We start from the raw sequence: 24,570 nt of genomic DNA, 5'->3' as shown, positions 1-24,570 counted from the left end.
GGCTGGGGGAAGGGGGGCATAACCAGGAGTGGGGGCTCTGGCCTCAGACTGCCTGACCTGGAGTGCCAGGGTCACCACTAACCAGCTGTGTGGCCTTGGGATAGTTACTTGCTCCCTCCGAGCCTCTGCATCCTTGGTGTCAAGTGAGATGACCACGGGAGTGCCTGCCTCACAAGACCGTAAAGCACATGGCGTGGCTCAATACATGTTACCTGTTCTCGGCAGTCACCCCTGTGGTGACAAGAAGCCTGCAGGAGTTCTGATACCGAGAATGACACGTATACTTGGCCTGGCTATACTTCACACCGACTTTGGCCAGTGCCGCCCCTCTCAGCCACTCAATTTCCTCACCTGTTCAAAGAAAGACTGGACTAGGCCAGAGGAAGGGCACTCACACGCCTCGGGGGCCAGGCGGTAATAGAGACGAGGAGGGTGCAGGTAAGGCTGCAGGGAGCGGTGGGGACTGTGGCTCACCGGGTGGCTGCGCCCCCTTCTGGAGAGCACCTGCCTCTCAGCCCTGCGGCTGCAGCCACGCAGGAGTGTGAGCCCAGCATGGTCTGAGGTGCTGATTTCTCAAGAGGGGGAAACCCACATTTTTTATGAGAAAACCTCCCATTATTAACATTAGCAATGCATTAAATATAGCTTTTAAAGCATCACGGGAGCCAAAGCTGATGCTCCTGTTGGCAGATGTTGCTCTCATGACCACCGGGACGGAAGGGCTGTGAGCAGGGAGGCAGCGAGAGTTCCAGGCCCAGAGAATCTTCCAGACCTGTGTCTGCGGCTGTGCTTCCCTCCCAAGGCTTCTGGTCTCCCTTGTACACTGGAGGCGGAAGGCCAGACCCTCTCCTCTGTGATGCTTTCAGGAGCGGCCCCGCCCGCAGACAGGGGCTATAATGGGGCCCCTGCTCCACACTATCTCGCTGGAGGTGCCAGGGAGTCTGGGAGAGCCTGCTGTGCCGGACGCTCTGCTCTGTGTCTGGGAATGGCAGGTCCGCCTGGGGGCTCAGGGGCGGCTCTCACGGCTGCTGTCAGTGAGCGCCTGGCTCCTGGCTCCTGGGGGTCAAAGGGCAGCACTTTCAGCCTCTTCTAGGGCCCGCTTCCTGTTCGGGAGAGAAAACAGAAAGAAACCCCCTCCCCCCCCCCCCACCCCCCGGCAGGAAATGGTCCTCTTCCCGCAGCGCCTTTTCCCTTTTCTGCTGGCCCTGGCTTGTGAGGAAAGGCCCACGGGGGTGGGTGGCGGTGTGGATCCCGGTGGCTGGGTCTTGCCCACTCCCTCCTCTCCCCCTCAGAGCACAGGAGGGGACCTGGGCCTCTTTGCCATGACAGCAAACCCCACCTCTCCAGCATGGTTAGCAACAGGGGTTTGGCAACAGGGGACATGACATGTTTGGTGCCCATATTTATTACTCCCTGCTGGGCTCATGGGCCTGCCTCTCCCCTCCTCTCAGCCCCCAGGGCTTGTGGCATCCACTGGGTCCCGGCACCATGGCCCCAGGGATCCCTCAGACTGGGCCACAACAAGAGAGAAGTCCTTTAGTGCAGCTGCCACTCGGGGCAGGAAGCCCCTCTATCAATTGAATTTTTTTTTTCTGTCAATTGAATTTAACTCCTCTTTGGTGCCAGGTCCCTGATCCGAGCCCAGCCTCTCCGTACTCACCTCTGAACACAGGGAACTCGCCACGGCCCGCGTGCTAGAACAGTTCTGAGAGGGCCTCCTCCTGCAGAAAAGCAGGCCCTGGTGCCAAGAATTCATGTAAAACTCCCATCAAGGGCAGGTGTCTCAAATGCCACCTCAACTTGTGAAGATTCAAAAATACATGCTACTGTGTTTTTAATAACCTTTTCCACCAGATTTAATATAAATTGGCTGGTCATAGAAGGTTTAGAAATTAAGTATCAAAAATAAGATTACCTGTAATTTCACTACCTAGAGCAGGGCTAGGGGAATGATAAAAGGATTTATTATTTGTTGTGTTCATACCTACCTCTGGGTAAACACCCACCAGTCAGTTGCCTGAACTTCACCCCTTACGGCCGGACCCAGCTGGCAAAGCCCCCCTCTCCAGGGCATACCTTCAAGTATTTCAATTATAACTAACCTTTACTGAGCTCCAGATGAACTCACCGAATTCTCCTGATGGCTCTATGAGACATCTAATTTATAGATGGAGAAACTGAGGCTCAGAGAGGGCAATTAACTTCCCCAAGGTTGCACAGCCAGTTAAGAGGCAGAGCAGAGATTTGAATTCATCTGGTGCCAGAACTGAAGTCTCCTCCAGATTAGACATGCGCCATCCCTTTTCCTTCCCCTCAAAGGAGCTGGATTCCAGACCATTCAGCAGTTCCAGTGTTCATTCATTCATTCTTTCTCACGTTCATTCATTTATTAAGTCATTCAAGTGACTTAATATCAATATTCCTGAGCTCAGGTTCGGAGCCAGAGGTAGGCTGATCCTGTCTGTCCCCCACACTGCGTGCCCGCATCTGCCACACTCTCAGGACTCCAGCCCGAGAACCTGAACTCCATTTATTACAAAAGACTGGGTTTATCACATTGTACTATGAACAGCCACAGCCCCCGCCCGACCCCTAAGGCCCAGAGAGGCAGCCTGGGTGGAGGTCCCAACAGCCCTCCTTTGACACCCGCTCCCCCTGCAAGAAGGTCCTGGGTTGGGGGGGCACCTAGAGTGGGCCTCAGAGTGGTCCTGTGTCTATAAAACCAAATGGGTCCAAGGACCCCAGGCATATATATATATATTATATATATATATATATATATATATATAAAACATAGGCCATGGCTTCCCTTTCACAGAGTGTAGGTAAGGTGGGACCACCGATGCCCACTGTGGGAGAGAAGGAAGTCATCTGTGGCAGGGACCGTGGTCTGCTCTCAGAGCGAGCACAGGTAGCTGCATCAGTTCAACTGGCTGGTCAGCCTGGGCACCCGGGGGCTCTAGGCCACCTGGATCTGCAGGTCCTCATCCTCGTCCAGGTCGCTGGCTCCATCCCCTGCCTCCTCTGCGCCAAAGCGAGCACTGCGGATCTTTCCAAAGAGGGGGGCGTTCTGCTGCTGCCTGCGGAGCCTGTGGAGTGGGGTGACAGGCGGGTCAGGGGTGAGCGTCATCAGCTGGTGCTGACAGCAGCTAAGCCGCCCCCAGCGCTTCCCTGCTGCCAGGCACCAGACTGGGCCTTTTACAAACATTACCGCACCTCACTTCATCCTCCCAGAAGCCCCTGAAATGAGGGAGGTGCTTCTGTCACCCCCATTTTACAGACAAGGAAACTGAGGCACAAAGCAGTTGAGTAATTTGCCCGAAGTCCCACAGACAGCAGTGAGAGGTGTTGGGCTCTGAACTGGATGGCTGGCTCTGGAGTGGGCCAGGGACTCAGAGAGGTGAAGCAGCAGGCTCAAGGTCATGCTGCTGGGATTCAAACCCAAGCCAGGCTCCCAAGCCCACAGGGAGAGAGTTTGGGGGTGTGGGTTCTGAGTCCCCTACATCCTTAATGTCAGCGAGAAAGCGCTCCACCCTAGTTCGTCCCCAAATTAAAATTCCTAAAGCCAAAATTTATGAGGCAAACTTCCCTCTAAGAAGAGCTGGTGGAGGAAATGCCCATCCCCCCTTTCCCCTGGCTCCCCTGCACCCCACCCCCAGCGGAGTAGCCGCCCAGGCTGCATCTTACTGGAAGGCATGAATTATTAACACGGCAGGGAGGGGCACAGGCGGGGGCCTCCATTACTGCACTGTGATTTAGTGAGTGTCCCCGGAACATTAAAGCACAAAAAGTTGGGAAATAAAATAAGGCAGCGGTCCCGGGCAGCCCCGCCCTCCCTGATGGAAGCACTTGAGAGGCTGGGCAGAGTCTGCCTGCCCATTCTGGGAGTTTATGGCTCCCAGAGAATGTGGCCAAGACTGCGGGAGAGCCCTGAGGCTAGGCGGCCTTTGGAGGGGTGTGTGCTGGGTGGGGCTAAGGGGACGTGGGGGGGGCAGAGCTGGCCAGACACTGAGCCTGACTTGGACTCATGCCTGGGCCCCTGAACAACACTTTACAGGCAGCATCCCAGGCAGCTGGGGAAACTGAGCCTCGGCTGGCCAGGGCACACAGCTGACAGGTCTGGCTCCATAGCTTGTACTCTAAGCCACAGAAACTCAGCACACATAGTACATGCTCTGTAAATGAGGGCTCAGGTGGCAGATGGCAGGGGGTGATCTGGCCTGACCACCCACTAGCTGCGTAGCTGTGGAAGGACTTACCCTCTCGTGCCTTAGTTTCCTCGTCTGCCAGCCCCCTAGGAAAAAAATCTTTCCCTTTCCTTCTCTCATAGGAGCATGATTCTTACAGCACAATATCTTACCCAAATACAAAAGCTCCACTACTATTTAGCATTTATTATGTGCCAGGTACTTTTATAAGCATAGATCAGCTCATTTAATTCCCACAACCAAGAGGTAATAAAAACTGTTATCAGGCCCATTTTACATATGAGCAAACTCTGACCAAGAGAGGTCAAGTAAGTGGCCCAAAATGACACGGCTACTAAGTGCAGAACCAGAATTCCCAACCACCCAGGCAGCCTGCTGCAGAGCCTGGGCTCTGTCTATTCCATGAAATAAGAAGATGTAGGTAAGGGCCTGCCCCAGGCGTGGCACAGGAAGAGTCAGTCTCAGGTGGGGGCTTCTGAAATGGGGAGGGGCTTGGACTAGATATCATTTGTCATCTCATGTCTCTGAGGGGGAGTCGAGGGAGAGAGCCATTCACAGGGTGTTGTGATGGAGAGGGAGGCAGGGGAGGGATGCAGAGTGTGCTGGGTGGGTCCCCCAGACCTTCTGGTCCTCCCTCATTGAGGCTGATGGGTCCTGTCTACAGATGAGGGGGTCGGGGCTGCCATCAAAGCCGGGGCTCCTCCATGGTTCCCTGCCCTCCAGGCCTTCAGGATCACCCCCGCCTGCTCGTTCTTCTTATCAAAGACTCCCCAGACCCACTGGCCCTCCCTGCTGCCCCATGTTGGGCCTGACCTCTTTGGCCGCCCCTCCTATCCTCTGGACACACGACACAATTCCAAGGCTCCCAGCTGGTCTTACTTCCTGCACTCCCTTCCCTGGTTTCCTGGCCCTGGCCCTTCCTGCCTGGAGGGGACAGGATTCTGGCCCCAGGACGTCCAGATCTCTTCCTTCTCTGTCTTCCCCACTAGCCCCACTCAGGGCTCCAACCCTGACCCCTGACCCTTGGCTTCCCTTGGCTGGAAGCGCCTCTGCCCTGTTTCTGTGCCCCAGCCAGGAGTCCTCCCCCGGAGGGGCTGCACGCCGGGCCCACCTGGACTGCACGTGCTCCAGCTGTGCCCTGTTTCTGTGCCCCAGCCAGGAGTCCTCCCCCGGAGGGGCTGCACGCCGGGCCCACCTGGACTGCACGTGCTCCAGCTGTGCCCTGTTTCTGTGCCCCAGCCAGGAGTCCTCCCCCGGAGGGGCTGCACGCTGGGCCCACCTGGACTGCACGTGCTCCAGCTGCACTTGCAGGTTCTCGCTTTGCTCCGTCTGCTCGTCCAGGGACCGCTGCAGCTTACGTGCCTGGTTGTGGGCCTCGTCCAACTGGGGGGTGAGCAGGGCCAAGAGCATGGGAGTCACCTTGGGCTGGGCCAGCCTGCCCTGCCATCTGCTTAGGACCAGCCACTCCTGCTGTTCCTCTGTGGGAATGACCTTCCCCAAGAACAATTCCTGTCGCTCCTTTGAGGCCTAGATGAAGGCCCACCTCCTCCAGGGAAACATCCCTTTCGCTTCTCTTCTTTCCTGTTGCCCCTCCCTTCCAAGTCTACCCATCCTCTAACGCCCCAAGCGACTGATCCATCCATCAACCCACCTACCCTACGAATCTGTCCATCTGACCATCCACCATCTGCTCATGGAGATACCCACCTACCCACTCACCATTCATTAATCTCTTCAGACACCCATTCACCCTACCCTTGTGTCCTTTCATCCTTCTGTCCTCTCCCCCTCCATTCATTCTTCCACCCACTGACCCAGTCAGTTGTCTGTCCATCTTTCCACTATCCACTCAGTCATCCATCTTTCCATATATCCATCCATCATCCATCCATCCACCCATCTATCTATCCATCCATCCATCCAACCAATCACCCATCAGACATCTGTTGTTACATCTCATCCATCGTCTCTCCCTCTCCCATCCATCTGTCCACCTATTCCCTCATCCATCTGTTCAACCATCCATGGAGTTATCCTTCTGTCCTTCTATTTAACCAACTCCATATCCACCCACTCATCCATTCATTAATCTATGCAACCACTTATCCACCTTGTCTGTCCATTTTTCTTCCCATCCTCCTACCCACACAACATCTGTCACCCACCCACCTGCTCTATCCTGGGTCCCTCTTGAGAGTCAGGCTTGTGCCAAGGGACCCAGCATGGACCGACATGGGAGGGCCCTGCAGCCCCACTCCCACCTCCCCCAGCTGAGGTCTGCAGGCTGTGCTTTGGGCCCCAGCAGGTGCTCACCTCGTCCTCAGCCTGGGCCAGCTCCTTCTTGAGCTCCTCCACCCGCAGCCGCAGCTTCTTCACCTCTGCCTCGTGCTGTTCCACCCGCCGGTTGGCGTGTGCCAGCTCCGCCACCTTCTCCTGGAATTGCTTCTTCAGCTTGCTGTGCACATGCTTCAGGTCTGCCAGCTCCTGCAGGGGAGCAAAGATTGGGGGAGGGCTCGTGCGAGGGAGTTCTATGAGGTCAGGCAGTTCTAGGGGTGCCGGTGTCTCTCTTGCCCGGAATCTCTCCATCTGCTGTCTAAAATACCAGTACTAGAGCTGGCTGAGCAGCTGGAGGCTAGAGGTGCTGTCTAGTGAGGTGAGAAGGCATGCGGGGCAATGAGGGAAGAGGTGGGTGGAACTGGTGACTCCATTCTGGACATGTAACTCTGGGGCACCTGCTGGAGATGACATGGAGGTGTCCAGCAGCCTACTTGAGCTGAGTCATGTTTTCTGGGGAGGGGTGAAGTCGGGACTCTTTGGTGTGTAAATGGCATTAAAGCCCTGGGTCTGCAGATGAGCTAAGCTGGGGAGTGGGTGTCGGAAGAAAAGAGATCAGAAGCCAGAGTGGCTGGGAAGAGGATGAGCAGCCAGGAGAGGAGCTGCCCACCCCTGAGCTCTGTGATTTCTCTGAGCCTCAGTTTTCACATCCATGAAATGGGGACAGGCACTACCTAAAGGTCTCTTGAATCCATCCTCTTTGTTCCATCTCCACGAACCTCAGCCTGGTCCTGGCCTCCATCTCCTCCCGCTGCCCCAGGAAACGGCGACAGACTCCCCACCGGCTTGCCTTCCTATCCGCCTTCCACACAGCAGCCAGTGAGCGCTCAGAACTGCAACCTGCTTGCACCTACCTCTTACTCTTCAAAGGTGGCCCTGAGCTCCTGTCTCACCTACCACGTCCTTCTTGCCCACTGCCCTCCAGCCACACCGGCCTCCCTGCTCCTCCAAAGCTCCATGTCCCTGTCACCATGGGACGTTCATTCACAGTATTTCCGAATTCTCTCCCGGAATCAGTTCACTACCAGTCAACACCTGCTTTCCCTTGAGACCTGGGCTCAAACGTCACTGCCTCAGGGAAATCTCCCCATGACCGGGGCCTAAGCCAGGTCCCCTGGTATTCCCTCTTCCCTCTTCCTGCCCAGCCACGGAGCTGTGTGACCAGCGTGAGTGTGTGAGGGAGGGAAAAACACCTGCATCCCCCTGAGCCACCAGCTCCATGAGGGGAGGCCACGTCCCTCCTGTCCGTTCACTGCTGTGTCCCCAGCACCTAGAACAAGGCTTACACACAGTGCTCAGTAAACATTTGTCGTGTTAATGAAAGGGCTGTTGAGTGGATTAAGTGATATCATGGACAAAAAGCACCGGCACAGGGCCTGGCCCACAGTGGTGCCCCATAAAGGCAGCTACTATGATATCACTGAGCCTGGCCCACAGTGGGTGCCCGGCAGGAGCCGCGGCTGGGGCGATTACCACCTCTGTCCGTAGTTGTTACTTCAACGGTCCCTGGCCCCCTGCGGGTTGGAGCTGGACACCCAGGAGGCGCTCTGCCCCAGCCCTGGCCGCGCCACCCACTGCCCCACCTTGTTCTTCTCGAAGAGCGCGGCTTGGCTGGCCCGCAGGTCGCAGTCCAGCGCGCTGGCTGTCTGCCGCCGTCGCCGGGCCAGCGCCTCCTCCAGGTCCCCGACCTGTGCCCGCAGCTTCTTGTTCTCACGCTCTAGGCCCAGCTTCTCTGTCTCCAGCCGCTCACGGCGACCCCACTCGGCTGCGTTCTCTGCCTGCAGCCGCTCCATCTGCAACAGGGCAGGACAGGGGGAGGGGTCCACAGGGAGGGGGCACGGAAGGCCAGAGCTGGAGGCTCCCCCTCCACACCTCCTCCTGCAGCCGTTTTTTTGGCTCCAGGAAGCAGGTCCAGCTGCAGCGGCTATAATTAACCCGGGCTTATTTCACGGTGTGCAGGATGTGAGGGCGCTTCTAGTCTCCGTGTGGGAGAGAGGCCCACCCCCTACAGATTGGAGCACCCTCGGGGTGTGGCTGGTTCCCCCTTAGTGTACAGGCCTGGTTCCTGCCCTCTTCTACGTGAATGACTGATGGTGGCAGGGCCCCTGGTCCCCCGAGCCCCAGGCGCTCCCAGTGGCCTCACCTCGCCCCTCAGCTCCGCCATCTTCCTGTCCATGCTGGAGCGTGCACCCAGCTCATCCTCCAGGTCTTCGGACATGCGGCCCAGCTCGTCCTGGTGGGCCTCCTTCAGGATGCTGAGCTGCATGATACAGCACAGCCTGGTTAGGTGAGGACCACCAGCCCTGGGGGGTGGGCACTGGTGCAGAAGGGCTCAGCAAGGAGCCTGAGGTGGTGCCCAAATGGGCCACCGGGTATCTAGAACAGACCCCGAATTTGACCACTTCTGTCTCTTCTGACATCTCTCACCTCCTACCTCATTACCATCTAGCCTCCCAGTGTCCACTCTTGCCCCCCACCTCCCCAGTCAACCCACTTTCCACAACAATAGCCCAGGGGGAGCTTTTAAAAAAGATAAACCCAGGGGAATTCCCTAGCGGTCCAGTGGTTAGGACTCGGCGCTTCCACTGCAGGGGACTCCGATTCAATCCCCAGTTGGGGAACTAAGGTCCTGCAAGCTATGTGGCGTGGCCAAAAAATAAATAAAAATAAAAAAGATAAACCCAATCATATCTCCATTCCCAGGTTCCTTAAGATAAAAACTGACGGATTTCCCTGGTGGTGCAGTGGTTAAGAATCCGCCTGCCAATGCAGGGGACATGGGTTCGAGCCCTGGTCCGGGAGGATCCCACATGCCGCAACTACTGAACCCACGTGCCACAACTACTGAAGCCCGTGCGCCTAGAGACCGTGCTCTGCAACAAGAGAAACCACCGCAATGAGCCCGCGCACCACAACAAAGAGTAGCCCCCGCTCGCCGCAACTAGAGAAAGCCCGCGTGCAGCAACGAAGACCCAATGCAGCCAAAATAAATAAATAAATAATAAAATTAAAAAGAAAAAAAAAAAGATAAAAACTGACCCCTCCCTATGGTCCCGTAAAGCCCTGCACGATTGGACCCCTACCTGTCTCCCCTCGACCGCATCTCCCACCTCTCTCCCTTGAGCCCTCTGTGCTCTGCGCACCTCGGCCTCCTCCCTAGTCCTCAAATACACAAGTTCCTGTCCACTGCAGGCTTCACACGTGTGGTTCCCTCTGCCTGGTGCCCCTGTTCCGAGGTATCTTGAAGGGCTGACTTTTCTCATTCTCAGGTCTTGGCCTAAATGCTGCCTCCTCAGGGAGGCCTCTCCTGTCCTCCCTGCCTAGAAGGGGTACTTCTCCACCCCCCCGTCCCCCTAAGAATGTAAGCTCGGGAGGACAGACAGCGTGTCTGTCTGCCCGCCTTCGTATCCCTGTTTGGCCTGGGCCCAGGGCAGTGAACACTGGCTGAACGCACCCAGTGGATCTGAATCCGGGTCTGCCTGTGGGTGTGGGGTTGGTCACATGAGAATCGCCTGGGGTGCTTTTAAAATAGTGCAGATTCACTGTTGTACAGCAGGGAAAACTGCCAGATGAATGCTCTTTGCAATGGCATGGATGAGCCTTAAATATGGAATGTTGAGGGAAGAAAGCCTGATACAAATGAGAATCTTTATAATTATGTATCTGTAAATCTGCACAGTTGTGTCTTACTCACTTTTCTTCAAAAGATTACACAATTTGAAAAGATTAAAAAGACAGATTCTTGGATCCAACCCCCAAAGATGCTGACTCAGGAGGATGAGGGTGACGTCTGGGAAGCTCTATTTTAGGAGATTCCTTAAAGAGATTCTACTTAAAGACCGGTTTTCCAGGACAGTTTCAGGCTCTGAGGTCTGTGAACCTCCGGCCTTCTGGAAAAGCAGGGATCCAGCCCAGCTTTCCGTGGGTGGCTGCGCCCCCTGGTGGCCATCAGGGCCTGCACAGGAAGCAGTAAGGGAAGCCCAGCCTGACCCCTGCCTGCCTTGAGTCCCCTGACTGCAGTGGTGGAATCCCCTCTCTGCCAGCTGGAGCCTCAATTTCCTCATTTGTAAGATGGGGACATCAGGACCCAGATTTCTTGACTGCTGTGAGGCTCCAGCGAGATTTCGCACCATGTGCCCAGTGAACGTCCAGACTCCTCCCCTTCATCTTGGTCTACAAGGCCTATGGGATTTAGCTCCCCTTGCAATCTCATCTCTCACTTACTATCCTCCAGCCACACTGGCCTCTATTTCCTGAACACGCTAGGCTTGTTCTGGCCTCAGGACCTTTGCATTTGCTGTACCTTCTGCCAGGAACTCTGCCCCTATCTCTTCTCAAGGGTGGCTTCTTCTAATCACTTTAGGTCTTGCCTCAAATGTCACTCTCTTAGAGAGGCCTTTCTATGACCCACCACCTCATTTCTCTGATTGTGTTTTGACTCCTTCACAGCTTCTGAATTTATCTACCTCCTTACTGTTGGTCTCCCTCACCACGGCCCCCCTAAGGTGAGCTCCTGAAGGTAAGGACATTGCCTGCCCCAGTACTCAGAACACTGCATGGCACATGGGTGGTGCTTGACAGTGAATGAATGAATTCCCTTCTTTCTTCCATTCCCTCTGCTGAAATTCGACAGTGCAGCACTGCTTCCTCCAGGAAGCCCCTGTGGTCTCCAGGACTTACTTGCTTGAGCATCTCCTGCTTGGTCTTGCTCAGCTCCTCATACTTGATCTTCCACTGGCTGAGCTCCCCCTCCAGCTTCTCAATGTTCCTGCTCAGTGCCATTTTATCCCTGGGGAGGGGAGAGGGAGGGATAAATGGGGGTGAGTCCACTGGGGCCCTCTGCTGAGTCCTCCTATGTAGTCTGCACCTGTCAATCCCACGTCCAAAGTGCTTGCCTCTGCATTCAAGGCCCTGGCACCCCACTCTGCGGCAGGCACCCTGGTTTTGCATTTCTTCTGGAGCTCCACCCTCTGCACAGCTACAGGTGCCCAGCTGCCAGTGTGAAGTGACCAGGCCTCCAGGGCACTGGGCCCTGGGCTCATCTGCCAAATGAGACCCCCATTTCTTCCTATCTGTTTTATGTAGGCTTGGTTTGAACACACAGCTTTGCAGTTGGAAAAGCTGGAAAACACTGTCCAGTGACTCTCTGAAGGACGGGTCCCCTCTTGTCATCATCACTGGGTGGCAGTCCCATGTGTTCTCGTGACCCCCACCCTGCACTCTGTCCTGAACGTGAAGGAGGCACTGTGGGTAACAAGCATGGTGTCTGGCCCCAGCACACAGTGCTTTACGACCAACCCCACACCGTGCTGGTCTCCCATTCTGAAAGTCTAGTATTTCTTTACATTTCAGTTTGTACAATAGGTTGATTTTTGTTTGTTTTGCTTAAACAGAAATGTATTGTCTCATAGTTCTGGAGGCTCCAAGTCTAAGACCAAGGTGTTGGCAGGGTTGGTTTCACGTGAGGGGTGTGAGAGGAAATCTCTTCTATGCCTCTCCCCTGGCTTCTGGTGGTTTGCTGGCAATTTCTGGTGTTCCTTGGCTTACAGAAGCATCACCCTGATCTCTGCCTCTATCTTCACATGGGCATTATGTTGATTTTTAAAAGACTTCTGTGTGTAGTTAAGTTAAACTATCTTTGTATTTAATTTCTGGACAGAAAAGAGGGTGTTACAAAATATTCATCATAATCAGGCTTGTGCCCCGATCAAGGTAACTGGTGACCTCCACATCCTAAATCCACTGCTCAGTGCTCAGTCCTCTTCCTACTTGACTAGCTGATCACCCCCTCCTCCGTGACACAGTTTCTCCTGCTTTCTCTGCCCCCCACTGGCTCCCTTCTCCTGTCTCCTTTGCTGCTTCCCTCTTCTTCTAAACTTGGTCAGCTTCAGGGCCCCATCCTCTGGCCACCTCCCTATCCACTCTCACCCCAGCTCACGGCTTTCAGTATCATCTATTTGCTGATGACTCTTGCATTTTTACCTCCAGCCCAGACCCATCTCACAAACTCCAGATTCATTCATGTCCCCAACTGCTTCCGTGCCATCTCAAACTCAACACGTCCAAAGCCAAATTCCCAGCTGCAACCCCCCAATCTCCCTATCCCTTCTTCCCTGGTTTTACTTTTGCCCACGGCACTCTCCCCCCATGAAGGCAGGGATTTCTGGTCTTACTGATGGCTGTATCCTCACTGCCGAGCAGAGCCTGACCCTGATGCCCAACACGTATTATTTGAATTAATAATAATAAAAAAACCCTCACACTGTGTCCTTGGGCAGAGCACCACTGTTCTAAAGCCCCAAGACTGAAACAGTACCATTCCGCTTCAGTGAATCTCACCTTCTGAGACACGGATTTTCACTCTGTGATTCTGAGCACTCCCTGGCGTGGCCTGGCCCGGCCCCCGGCCCCTGCCTGCCTCCCAGGACTTACTCTCGCTCCTTGAGCAGCACCTTCTGGGACTCATCCAGCCGTAGCCGCAGGGCAGTCAACTTGGAGGCGTCCTCCTCGATGGTGGCGGTGTCCTCCCAGGGCAGTCGGCTACGCTCCTGGCGGCCGGAGCTGCCCCGTGAGGCCCCGGCCCCTATGCTGCGTGCCTCCCAGCAGCCCTCAGGCTCCTCTGGTCTGCTCTTCAGCAGGCCCTCCACCAGCTCCAGCTCCTGTGGGGTCCAAGGTGGAGGCTGGGTCAGTGGTCGCTGAATCCACACCCTCTTGGCCTTCATCGTGGCCTCTCCTAGGCCCAGGGTCTGGCATCAGCTTGGTGGGTAACCTTGGGCAAGTCACACAGTCCTTCTGGACCCCCGTTTTCTCTTCTGCTGCCTGCTTCTCCACCCCTGGAGAGGTAGGGCCACACCCTCCCCCTGCACTGCCTGGAAGTGCACACAGAATCAGCCACTAAGGTTCCCTGAATCCTGGAAGAGTCCCCAGAATAGGTGGTAAGCTCCCTGTCAGTGGAACTATGCAAACATTTGGTGGGACACTGGTGTGAATGAATGTAGAAGCAGGGATTCCTACAACGAATAAGGACTAGATTCCCTCAAAAGGAATTCCCACTCGAAGATCCCGTTTTTCAGGTGCAAACACCTGAAACATGACAAGTGGTAAAAGATGCACAGGAAGGGGGGGTGGCCTCTGCGAGCAGAACCAGCTCCCAGATAGGAAGCAGTGAGGGATTATTAACTCAACTCTGAGGCCTCTTCCTCCCTGCCAGGCTCCCCTTCCCCTCTGCCCCTGTCTGCCCCCTGGCCTGCCTCTGACTACAGACCCAAGACGCCCATGGCCTCTGTTACAGCCTGGCTTTTCCCACAGCCTTTCCAGATGAGTCTGGGCCAGCCCCTTCCCTGACTGGCCCTTGGTTTCCCTATCCAGACTGGGACAGTGGCCCTGAGGCCTCCCTGAGGAGTGAGATTCTACTCCTCTTGTATCTCAAACTGTCTGGGTGGGGGCCTCTGATGCCACCTGGTCCAAAGCTCCAATTCACAAATGAGGAAACAGGGAGGGAAGAAGGGACTTGCTGTGGGTCACAGAGGACACGGCTGGGCCGGAGAGCAAACTCAGACTGCAACACCAGAGCTCCCACCGCTGGTACCTGCCACCCCCTCGACTGTGACTCATAACCAGAAGAAGGAGAGAACAGGAATAGTGCCGTGAGGCTGGTTGGTATACAGGGGCTCTCATTCCCTGTCCCGAAGAAAAGCAATGAACCCCAACTGCAAACACCATGCAGGCCTGGGGAAGAGGGGCTTCAGCCACCAGGAGGCAGCAGTGCCCACTCTAGCCCACAGGCAGGAGAGGAGAGGGGGCAGCCAAGAATCTTAGCTAGAGGAGCTGGCCTGCCTGGGGACGGAGCTGGGAGCAACCTGAGGCTGGACTCTGTTCCTAGATGGCCTTCTGGTGACAGGCCTGCTGGTTCAGGGGAGGCTGCCCTCCACACACACCATTAATATTCCAGATATACTGACTATTATCACCATGGGCTCTGGGGTTCACCTGGGGTCAACTCCCAGTGACTCTAGTCACCAGCTGGGAGCCATTGGTACTTAACCTCTCAATGCCTCAGTGTTCTCGTTTGTAAAGGAAATACTTCCTGGGGTTGCTCTGAGAATTAACCAGACAATGCACATGCAGAGCCTAGCACCCTGTGGAGGTGTCCATCGAACCATGGATGTCATTTCCCAGACTCACCAGGCACTCTCAGCCTCTAGGTTTTTGCACAGAATTTCCATCACCTGGAATGCATTCCTGCACTTTTCACAGCCAATTCCTCCGCATCCTCCTAGTCTCAGCTTAAATGGACTGCTTCCAGAAGAGCTTCTGTGCAGCCCCCTCGTCAAAGCCTGGATCTGGGACCTCCTCTGTGCTCCCATTGCCCTGATAATCCCCCACCCCTCAGCTTTGATTGACACCTCTTATGTTTCCCCCTTCCCCTAAATTCAAATTGAACGAATGAATGGATTCAGCTCTGCTACTAATGGATGTCTTCCAGGTAAGTGCTTAGAACCTGCTCTTGCTCAAAGAGGATGATTTCTTGGTTCTGTTGACTACTCAGGTGTGGGAGTGGAGGGACCACCAGAACCGGGGACTCTCTGCCCTGGGGGCGGTCTCTGGAAGGGAGGTAACCTGGGGCCCTGCAGTGCAGAGCCCGACCCCCTGAAGGGGTGAAACCTCGCTGCGGGACCGGCCCTTACTACCCGTCTTTCTGAGCCAGGCGGCCACCTCTTCCGCCCGAGTCAATCAGCCCCTCCCACTTCTAAACTCCAGCGCGAAGGCCCCGCCCAGCAGCCCCGCCCCCGCGCCGCGCACCTGGCTGCCCTGGGGTCTCTCCGACCCGACGTCGCGCACTGGCTCCTGCTCCCTCTCTGGCTCGGTCTTGGGACCGTCAGGCGTCCTGTCCGTGACCCCCCGGGCGCCCCGCAGCCGCGCCAGCTCGCGGCCCCGCGCGTCGCACTCGCCCTGCGCCTCCTGGCGCTCGCGCCGCGCGCCCGCCAGCTCCTTGGTGAGCGCGTCGAGACGCTGGCGCAGCTGGCGCACCTCCTCGCGCGCGCGGTTGCGCTCGGCGCGCACCTTGCTCCACTTCTCGCGCCAGTTGGCCGTGCAGTCCGACCACCAGCGCATGGTCTTCTCCATCTGCGCCGCCCGCGCGCGCGCCTCCTCCAACTCCCGCAGCCGCAGCTCCTCACGGCTCTCCCAGTCCCCGTCGGCCAGCAGCGCGGGCGCCGGCGGCAGCGGCAGAGCGGGAGGCGGCCCGGGCGAGGGCGTGCCGCTCGGCGGCGTGGGCGGCAGCGAGTCGGCCGGCCCCATGCGCTCGGGCGACGGGCTGCCCAAGATGGTCAGGAGGCTACCTTTGGACAGCTGCGGGGACTCGGCCAGCCGGGGGCTCGGCCCGTGGCTCATGGTGTGGCCGCGGAGGCGGGCAGGCTCGCAGGCCCTGGGCTGGAACTCCCAGACTCAGAGGCGTCGCGGGGCGCGCGCGGCGGACGCGATACCACTGTGCATGATGGCCACTGCTACCCGCTGCTCTCCCGGCCACGGGGCGGGGAACGCCTCCTCCAACCTGTGGGAGAACACAACCATTATTAGGAGGTGGCTACCATCCGTCCATATCCTTAAGCTCAGCCATGGGAAGGGAGTAACCGGCAGAGGGAACAGCATGGGCAAAGGTGGGAGGAGTGAAAATGGTCACCTCCAGAAGCCCCAGTGAGGCTGGAATGGTGAGCAAGGGCCTGCAACCGCTTCCTCACTGGCCTCCAGACTCCCCCCTTGAGTCCCTTCACCCTGCAGCAGCTGCAGCTGACCTGAAACCTTGATCTGCTGTCCCTGACCTTCAGGTCCCATCTCATACAGTGAATGGCTTATACTATTCTCTCTCCACCAGGAATGCTGCATGCTTCCATGCTGGCCCTGCCGCCAGGAGTCCCCTCCCAGCCTCTTCCTGCACTGGGCTAACGCTTAAAACTTAAGCGTTTAAGTTTAAGTTTAAACGCTTAAAACTTATCTGAGATATCACCTTCTTCAAGAAGTTTTCCCGGACCCCCTCAGGCCAGGTGGTCAGCCCCACCCCATGTCTCCACTAGCCAATCTCACTGTACCACTTATCTGTGTCCCTGTGTGCTCCCCATCCTGACCCCAGGCTGTGAGTTTGCTGAGGGCAGGGGCTGGCTCCTGGTCTTTGTCCCAGCACATGATGACAATGACAGTGACATTTATGGAGGGCCAGGCACCATGGCTATGTGAACTATCCTCTCAACAGACTTGGGGGAAATTATAGACATTTACTGAAGAGGAAAGGGAGGCTCAGCAAAGTTAAGCCCTGGAGTTAATCCAGATACAGCATCCAGAAGTCCAAACGCCAACACCGGTGCAGGTTTGGTGAATACCTGCACGCACTGGTGGTACGACAGAAATAAGCCGGTGTCTAGATGGTGGCAGTGCGGTGTGGTGAGGTGCCCCCCATGCCTGCCGCTGAGCTCTGCTGTTCACGGGCCACATCCCCTTTAAAATAAGTGAGACACGTGCCCCTCTCTATCCCCAACCTGCCACACTCTCCCTCCATGTGGCTTTGTGCTGACCACCAGGAGCAGCCCCTCAGGGCATCTCATACTTCCTTCCCCATTCAGCTGGGCCTGTCCCACAGATCCTCACCCCGGCCCCTAAGGCCCTGCCCTGATTGCCATCTCTTCCTTTTTTCAGGGACCCATCAGGGCACTGCTGGTGGGGCTCTCAGCAACCCGGAACAGTGTCCCAACACTGTCTGGCCAACGCTCTGTGTCCCCTCTTCACCCTCCTCCGGCCTCTAAGCCCCTCACTCTTGGCAGGTGATCTAATGTCAGAGTTTGCAGTGAAAAGAGAAGCTGTAAGGCTGGCACTCCCTCCCTGTCCTGCCCCAAGCCCCATGGCCCCCTCCTCTCTGCCCCTAAGAGGACAGAGGGGCTCTCCCTCCTTGGGTCAAAGGTCCCCCCACATCCAGCTTCTCCCACCCCTGCCAATGATCCCTCTCCAGGGGGCCTCCCCACCTGCTGAAGTCTCTCCTGGCACTTTCACCTCACTTCTCTGTCTCCTCCCTTTCAAGGCCCATCCAGAGTGGTCCACACTTGCTGTCTCCGCCCTGTCCACCTCCCTCTCTCTCTCTCATCAGGCCTTGCCTGCTGGCTTCCAGCTCCCCTGCCCCACCCACTGGGCACGTCTCAGCCCTCACAGGTGTGCCCTCTCTAGCTCTGGGCACCTTCCATCCCTCCTTTCTTGCATCGCTCTCTCCCAGGATGTTCTCCGGGTTTTCCTCCTCTTCTCCAGCTGTTCCCCATCAGCTTCCCTGGAGTGCTGGTGTCATCCAGTCCTCGCCCCCTTCTCCTCTCTGGCTGCCCCTGCCTGAGCCATCTCGCCATGTCCTCAATAACCCCGAATCTCTCTCTCCACCCCGGGCTGCCCTCCAGAACCGCCCACACCACCAGCATGTCCCTCAGACAACTCAGACTCAGCTTGGTCGGATGGGATTCACCGTCTCCACTCTCCCCACTACTGGATCCTCCTTCTGGATGTCCCCTCTGGGAGAAGAGCATTTCCATACTCCTTCATGCTGTGGGGAACATCCTGGAATCTGCTTTCTCCCCACCTCCAAGTCATGTCAGTCTGTCTGCCACACATCACGTGGATCTATCCACCTTCTTCCTCCTCAGCCACTAACCTGTCAAGGCCACCACCATCATCTCCCACCTGGGAGACTGCAGCCACCGCCCTCCCCGCCCCTTCCCCCTGCCCCTTTTTGCCTTCTTCAAATCCATTCTCAAGAGCAGCAGCTAGAGTGAGTTTTTAAAAACACAAACCTGGGACTTCTCTGGTGGCACAGTGGTTAAGAATCCGCTGCCAATGCGGGGGACACGGGTTTGAGCCCTGGTCCGGGAAGATCCCACATGCCGCGGAGCAACTAAGCCCGTGCGCCACGACTACTGAGCCTCTGCTCTAGAGCCCGTGAGTCACAACTACTGAGCCCACGTGCCGCAACTACTGCAGCCTGCGCGCCTAGAGCCCATGCTCCGCAACAAGAGAAGCCACCGCGATGAGAAGCCCATGCAGCAACGAAGACCCAACGCAGCCAAAAATAAATAAATAAATTTATTAAAAAAAATAAAAACACAAACCTGATCATGCCAGTGGCCACAACCTTTGTCATTACCAATAGCTGTGACCTCTCTCAAGAGTCAGTTCCAAGCTCACTCCCTCTAGGGCTCCAACACCAAAAATTCTTCAGTCTCCAAAGGAGCTACAGCCTACCGATCGCCCCGCCTGTTCACTCTCCCCACCGCCCACCCTGTCCCTTCTCTCCTTGCTACGTGCCATGGTCGCAACCTTGTCCTCGCAAACGCCCTGAGCGCCCCAGCTGTCTCACCTGTTCTTGTCTCTCCAGGCGACGCCAACCCTGGTCGCCTCCACCGCTCTGCCTGCTCCTGCCTTCACCCGTATAACCAGGCATCGCAGGTTTTACACCACTGTGTGGACCAGTGTCAGTTTCAATTCATGACCATCAGTGTCACAGTTCCTCAGTGATCCTCCTCCATTTCTCTAGTGCATTTGCTGTTTGTTTACTGTCTGCCTTCACCAGGCACCAGCTCTAGGCCCAGCTCTGTCACCAACCACATGTAAACCACTGCCCCATACTGGGCCTCAGTTTCTCCGCCTGTAGAACTGGGGTGAGGGGTGAGGGAGGCCAGCGCTTCTAGATCAAGGAGTCTTTCAGATTCACCCGGACACTTGCTTAAAATGCAGTTCCTGGGCCTCACCCCCCAGAGAATCATGTTCAGTAGGTGTGGGGCTGGGAATTTGCATTTTAATCATCCAAGTTTGGGACATATGAGTAACTGGTGATGCCTTGTCACCACCCATAGTTCCAGACACACAAACATGCATGTCTCAACCCCAGTAAAACCTGCACAAAGTTATGCACACAGACACAGCCATACAGACCTAGGTTTCAGGTCCCTGTACACCCCTGACTCCCCAAGGGATCCCTGGAAGGCTGAGTGCCCACTGTGACTCAGTCTCTCCAACTGTGCAATGAGGTGGCTGGCCTAGATTCCATGTGCATTCACAGACATGTGCACACCCAGACACACATCTGCAGACACACAAGCAACCCCATACATGTAAATATAGATACAGAGACACGGGCAGACACACACACACTCAGAAATGGCCCCATATGCACACACAACTATATGTATGCACAGAGAGACGCTCACTTGTAGATACAGAGTTACAGACACACCTGAAGACATATACGTGCCCACAAAGATGGACACACAGAGACATGCAAAGACACATATTCATCCCTAAGACAAGCATATACACACGAACACATACACGGACACTCACACTCCTCCTCGCCCCATTTTCCTGGCCCAGCTCCACATGGAGAAGCTCTTGGAAAAGAAAAACAATGTGAGAGCCTACGGGGGAGGGGAAGGAGGCAGTAAATACGAGTGCCAGCCCGGCAGGCAGCCCCGGCAGCCCCACCAGAGCTGTGCTGGGAACGGGGGAGGGGGGGTGGTGAGGAGGGGGTGCTCAGGGCCAGGCCCCTGTCTGCTGGGCCCGCCCTGCAGCCCCTAAACTGAGAGGGTGGCGGGGGGGGGGGGGCCACTGCCACATCCTCTCTGACACTCTGGGGGCTGCCAGGCCTGGCATGGGGCTTGGCAGGGAGAGGTGGCCCACTCCTTCCAGGAATCCCAAGCCTGTCGCGCAGGGGCAGGGCAGGCGCCACCCCGGCCCCTAATGGCTTCCAGGCGCCCACACTAAAGGCAGGGGTGGGCTCCAGACTCAGCTCCTGTTCCCCTCCCCAGGAGCCTGGCCCGGCCCCTCCTGGGGGCTGGCGGTAGGGAGCAGTGGGGACAGAGGGGCTCTGAACAGCCCCCCCGCCTTTCCTCCTGCAGGCCCAGGGTCCCCTGAAGGGTGTGTGTGCACACACATGTAAAGGCATGGGGATGGGAGCCCAAGGTCGGTTTTCTGGAGAAGCCCACCCCCAGCACACCAGGAGCCCTGCACACACACTTAAGGGCAGCTAGACTGCCCAGCAACGCCTCCCCTCACCCCTACCCCCACCCCACTCACATAACACAGCCTTGGGGACACGGATGGACGGACACACACACACACACACACACACATACACCCAAGCCCTGGTAACGTACACACTCACCGAGAGTCGATGCCACACGGAGGTTCAGCTTGCAGTTGTAGAGACAAGCTCCAGCTGCCCTACCCTGCCTGCCCTTCCCCACCAGGCTCAGCGCCTTCTTCCCCAGGGGTGTGCAGGTATGTGTGGGGTGGCCTCCTGATTCCTGCAGGGTGTCACCACCTCCCAAGGATTAGGTGGAGGAGGGACCAGCCTCCACAGGCCCAGAGAGCCTTTCCCACCCACCCTCTCCTCTCTTGCCTCCCACCAGCCAGACGGGTCTATTCCTGCTTGAATCTTCAGGGTTTCTGCTCAGGCTGTTCCCCCACTTGGGATGCCCCCCTCAGCCTCTGAAACCCCACCCACGCTTCAAGCTCAGTTCCACCACCTCCAGTAAACGCCTTGGCCTCCCCAGCCCCACTCTCTGCCGGGGAGCAGAGCCCCATAACCTTCCGCAGCCAGACCTGGCCAGCTGCCCTCTCTCTTCTTGCAGTCCAGGCTTCCCCCAACCCAGGTAGGACACTTGTGGCACCCAGAGCCACTAGGACAGGCCCTGCATACAAGATTTGCTCCAAGTTGGCTGGTGGGGTGGAGGGCAGAAGGCTGAACCATGGCTTCACTTCCCCTGAGCTGGGCAGCGGGGCCACGTGGGACTCAGAGCTCCTGAACCCCATCCCTGCAGCCATCCTCACTGCTCCAGGCAGCAGCTGGCCACTCATAGGACAGAAACAATAATGTTTTGATCTGGGCTTCCCTGGTGGCGCAGTGGTTGAGAGTCTGCCTGCCAATGCAGGGGACACGGGTTCGAGCCCTGGTTTGGGAGGATCCCGCATGCCGCGGAGCAAATGGGCCCGTGAGCCACAATTGCTGAGCCTGCGCATCTGGAGCCTGTGCTCCGCAGCGGGAGAGGCCACGATAGTGAGAGGCCCGCGCACCGTGATGAAGAGTGGCCCCCGCTTGCCGCAACTAGAGAGGGCCCTCGCACAGAAACAAAGATCCAACACAGCCATTAATAAATAAATAAAGCACACCTAGTATAGTGTAATTTAAAAAAAAAAAATTGATTAAAAAAATAATAATAATAATGTTTTGATCCGATATTTGCCTCAGGCTAGGCCCTCATCAGCCCTGTCTACACAAAGTGACCAGTGGTTCCTGCTGCTCATGGACCTGTTTGGAATGTTTGTTTCTCCTTTCTTTCTCCAGCAGCAAACTCCTACGCATCCTTTAAGACCTACTTTGGGATACCTCTCCTCTGGGTAGCCTTCCCTGACCTTGTACACAGAGTATGTTAGTGCTCCCAAAGCACTGGTACCTCCCTGTTCTTCAGCAATTGCCACACTGTGAAGTCCACAAGGGCATCTTGGTCTCGCTGGCTGTCAGCACAGGGCCCAGATGCTGCATAAATGCTTCCCAGGTTGATGGATGGAAAATGAACAGTTAAGGGTTGCCTATAACCTGGGAGGGTTGAGCCATCCTAAGGATCAGGAGTCACTCTGTGGCCAGGCTCTGAGACAGGTAGGTGTCAGAGTCTGTCTGAGGCCAAGGTCACAGTGAGAAGTCATCTCATGGCCAGGTCAAGGATCAGGCATCTTACCTGAGGAAGCCTGACTCACAGGGGGACAACTTTGTGTTTCGTCCTTAGCATGTTTAGATGACTCATATCTAGTGAGAAGAGTAAGCAATGCTGAGGCCTAGATTGGGCCCAGTTTAGGGGATTGGGGCCAGTGTGCCTGGTGGCCCTACTCTTCCCTCCAGCTCAGAAACCCTCTATGTTCTCCCAGAACCTTTCAGGTGGGGCTCTGGGGCTGGCCTGTGGCCACAGGCCTGGCTGTGGGCAGGGAGCAGAGCCCGGCAGGAAACCACAAAGGACGGCCTGATTGGATAAATGCAGGGTCCAAGGCTGGTCAGCCCACAAAGTGTGGGCGCCTGTCCCTCTGACCTGCTGCCCACGCTCCAGTCACTGGACCTCCAGGAGAGGACTGAGAAGGAGGGAGGAAGGTAAGCTGAGCCTGCAGGTTGAACCGGAGCCCGAGGGGGTAGCCACCCCTGGCCTGTTCCCAGGTACCCCCATCTCATATCCAGGAGCCACAGATATCCTAAATCACCGATCAGAACTCCCTTCTTTATAAATGGGCCAACTGAGACCCAGAGGTACAGCTACTGGTCCACATCCACATAGAGGACCAGCAGCAAAGTAGGGCTGGGGGTGGGGCGCTAGAATGCTGGGACAGGATGCCTCCCCTCCTGGGTCGTGATCACCTGAGGGGCAAGATGCCCCTGGGACCACCTACACAATGGGGTCCTCAGTCATCAGGCCAAGTGGCCAAGCATAGCTGGGAGAGTATGGGAGCCTTTCATGGGGGCAGACCCCTGCCCCGGGCCTCTGAGCAACTCCTTGAACTATTCACTCTTGTACAGCAGACTTCCCACGAGTCTCATCTCTGCCTGTGTTATGCTGTGTGCTATCTGCAAGTCCGTGCCCTCTCTGAGGCTGTTTCCTTACTTGTAGGATGGGGAGAGGCACTAACAAGATACCTAAAAGCTTTGTCCAACAAGTGGGAAAAATCTGCGCCAATACGAACTAATCCAAGCTCCACAACAGCCCTACATAACCGACACTTAAGACGGAAAAACTGAAGCCCCGGATGGGGAACGGGCTTGCCGGACACCAGTCGTTCGTACAATCAGAACGGTGAGGCAACCGAGGCCCACTCCCTTCTCCTCGCACTGAGCCGTCGTTCCACCTGCCCCAACTCCTTCCAGAAATTCCCCTTCTGCCCTCCCACGACCACGAGCCGCCTTAGACCTCACTTGCTTGCCCCCTCCCCAGCCTCCCAGCTCATGGTAGCGGCGGGCTGAGGGAGGAGGGTCTCCTGGCCCCTCGAGACGCGGTCCCGCCCACCCCACCACGCGGTCCCTCATTGGCAGCCGCCGCAGGCCTAGGGCAGTGGCGCCTCGCTCCGATTGGCCCGCGCTGCCTGTCCATCCCGCACTCGCCATGGTGACCACGTTGGGTCCCCCGGGAGAGTTCCAAATTCCGCCCCCGCCCGCTGGCGCCCCCCTCCCGTCCGGCCCCGGCCCGCTGCATTCCGAGGGCGGCCCTGCCTTACCCCCAACTCCCGCAGCCCCTTCACTCCCGAGGCCCGGGCCCCAGGAGGTGGGGGAACCCGGGGAGGGGGCTAGGAAGTTCTGCTCCGAGTCTGGGGGTTGCAGCGGACGCGAGAGCCCCAGTGCTCTCCTCTCCTCCAACACGCCCCCAACTTAACCCCTTCCCTCCCGCGGAAGGTTCGCGGCCTGGAGGGAGTTCCCGGGAAGCCGTGGCTTTCGGTCTCCTGCATTGGCGGCCCCGCTCACCTCGGCCGGGGACCCGCGGGCTCCGGACGTCCGACCCGCCGCGGATGGGCGGAGCGGGCACGGGGCTTGCTGCGGCCGCCGCCGGGAGGGCCGAGGGAGGGCCGCGGAGTCTCCTCCTCCCTCCCGGGGGGAGGGGAGGGAGAGGAGTCGGCGGGGCGGGGGTGGTGGGGCCCCGGCGGGTTGCGGACTGGCTCTGACCCTGGCCCTCCTAGTCGGTGGGGTGGGGGACCCAAACCTAACTTTGGGGCGAGGGGCGCGGGCCGAGCCGGCGGGATCAGCACAGAGCGTGCCGGACCCCGACATAGGCCCCACCCCAGCATGGGGGCCGAGAGTGGGGGGGGGAAGGAAGGCATGGTCTGGGGGCGCCCGCGGGGCTCGGCTTTCCCGCCTCAGGTTTCTCCTTGCACCAATGACATACTAGGCGCCCAGCAGCAGAAGTGGGCACCGGCTGTCCCGGGCTCAGCACGTGGAGCGTGTTTACTAAGTGTTCACTTTTGTTACCTGCATTCT

At 57.1% G+C, this 24,570-nt stretch overlaps 1 protein-coding gene across 2 annotated transcripts; it reads right to left on the bottom strand.

The window, feature by feature from the left end:
• Positions 1 to 1,888: 1,888 nt before the first annotated feature.
• Positions 1,889 to 24,144, bottom strand: CCDC102A (coiled-coil domain containing 102A). 2 transcript variants are annotated; one of them, XM_061173005.1, is made up of 9 exons: positions 24,061 to 24,144; positions 15,345 to 16,095; positions 12,975 to 13,201; positions 11,223 to 11,331; positions 8,686 to 8,802; positions 8,126 to 8,335; positions 6,522 to 6,692; positions 5,488 to 5,591; positions 1,889 to 3,089 (listed from the first exon to the last, which is right to left on the bottom strand). In XM_061173005.1, the coding sequence occupies exons 2-9, from the start codon at positions 15,933 to 15,935 to the stop codon at positions 2,960 to 2,962; spliced, it is 1,659 nt and encodes a 552-aa protein (XP_061028988.1). In that variant the 5' UTR covers positions 15,936 to 16,095; positions 24,061 to 24,144; the 3' UTR covers positions 1,889 to 2,959. The 2 variants fall into 2 exon arrangements, with proteins under 2 accessions (XP_061028988.1, XP_061028987.1); XM_061173004.1 differs by lacking the exon at positions 24,061 to 24,144 and adding an exon at positions 23,817 to 23,906.
• Between the last annotated feature and the right edge of the window lie 426 nt (positions 24,145 to 24,570).

Source organism: Eubalaena glacialis, chromosome 18 (genome assembly GCF_028564815.1).
Source record: "Eubalaena glacialis isolate mEubGla1 chromosome 18, mEubGla1.1.hap2.+ XY, whole genome shotgun sequence".
In the NCBI taxonomy this organism is placed as follows: domain Eukaryota; kingdom Metazoa; phylum Chordata; class Mammalia; order Artiodactyla; family Balaenidae; genus Eubalaena; species Eubalaena glacialis.
The sequence above is the reverse complement of the archived record's forward strand: the minus strand, read 5'-3'. Positions and strand labels throughout refer to the sequence as shown.

What these genes read in the sequence shown, in the direction of transcription:
- CCDC102A (XM_061173005.1), bottom strand. Translation starts at nt 15,935, where the DNA reads ATGAGCCACGGGCCGAGCCCCCGGCTGGCCGAGTCCCCGCAGCTGTCC. An exon ending in AGCAGGAGATGCTCAAGCAA is followed by an intron (nt 8,803 to 11,222) that starts GTAAGTCCTGGA and finishes TGTATCATGCAG; the next exon opens with CTCAGCATCCTGAAGGAGGC. An exon ending in CTGGAGCACGTGCAGTCCAG is followed by an intron (nt 3,090 to 5,487) that starts GTGGGCCCAGCG and finishes CCCACTCCACAG; the next exon opens with GCTCCGCAGGCAGCAGCAGA.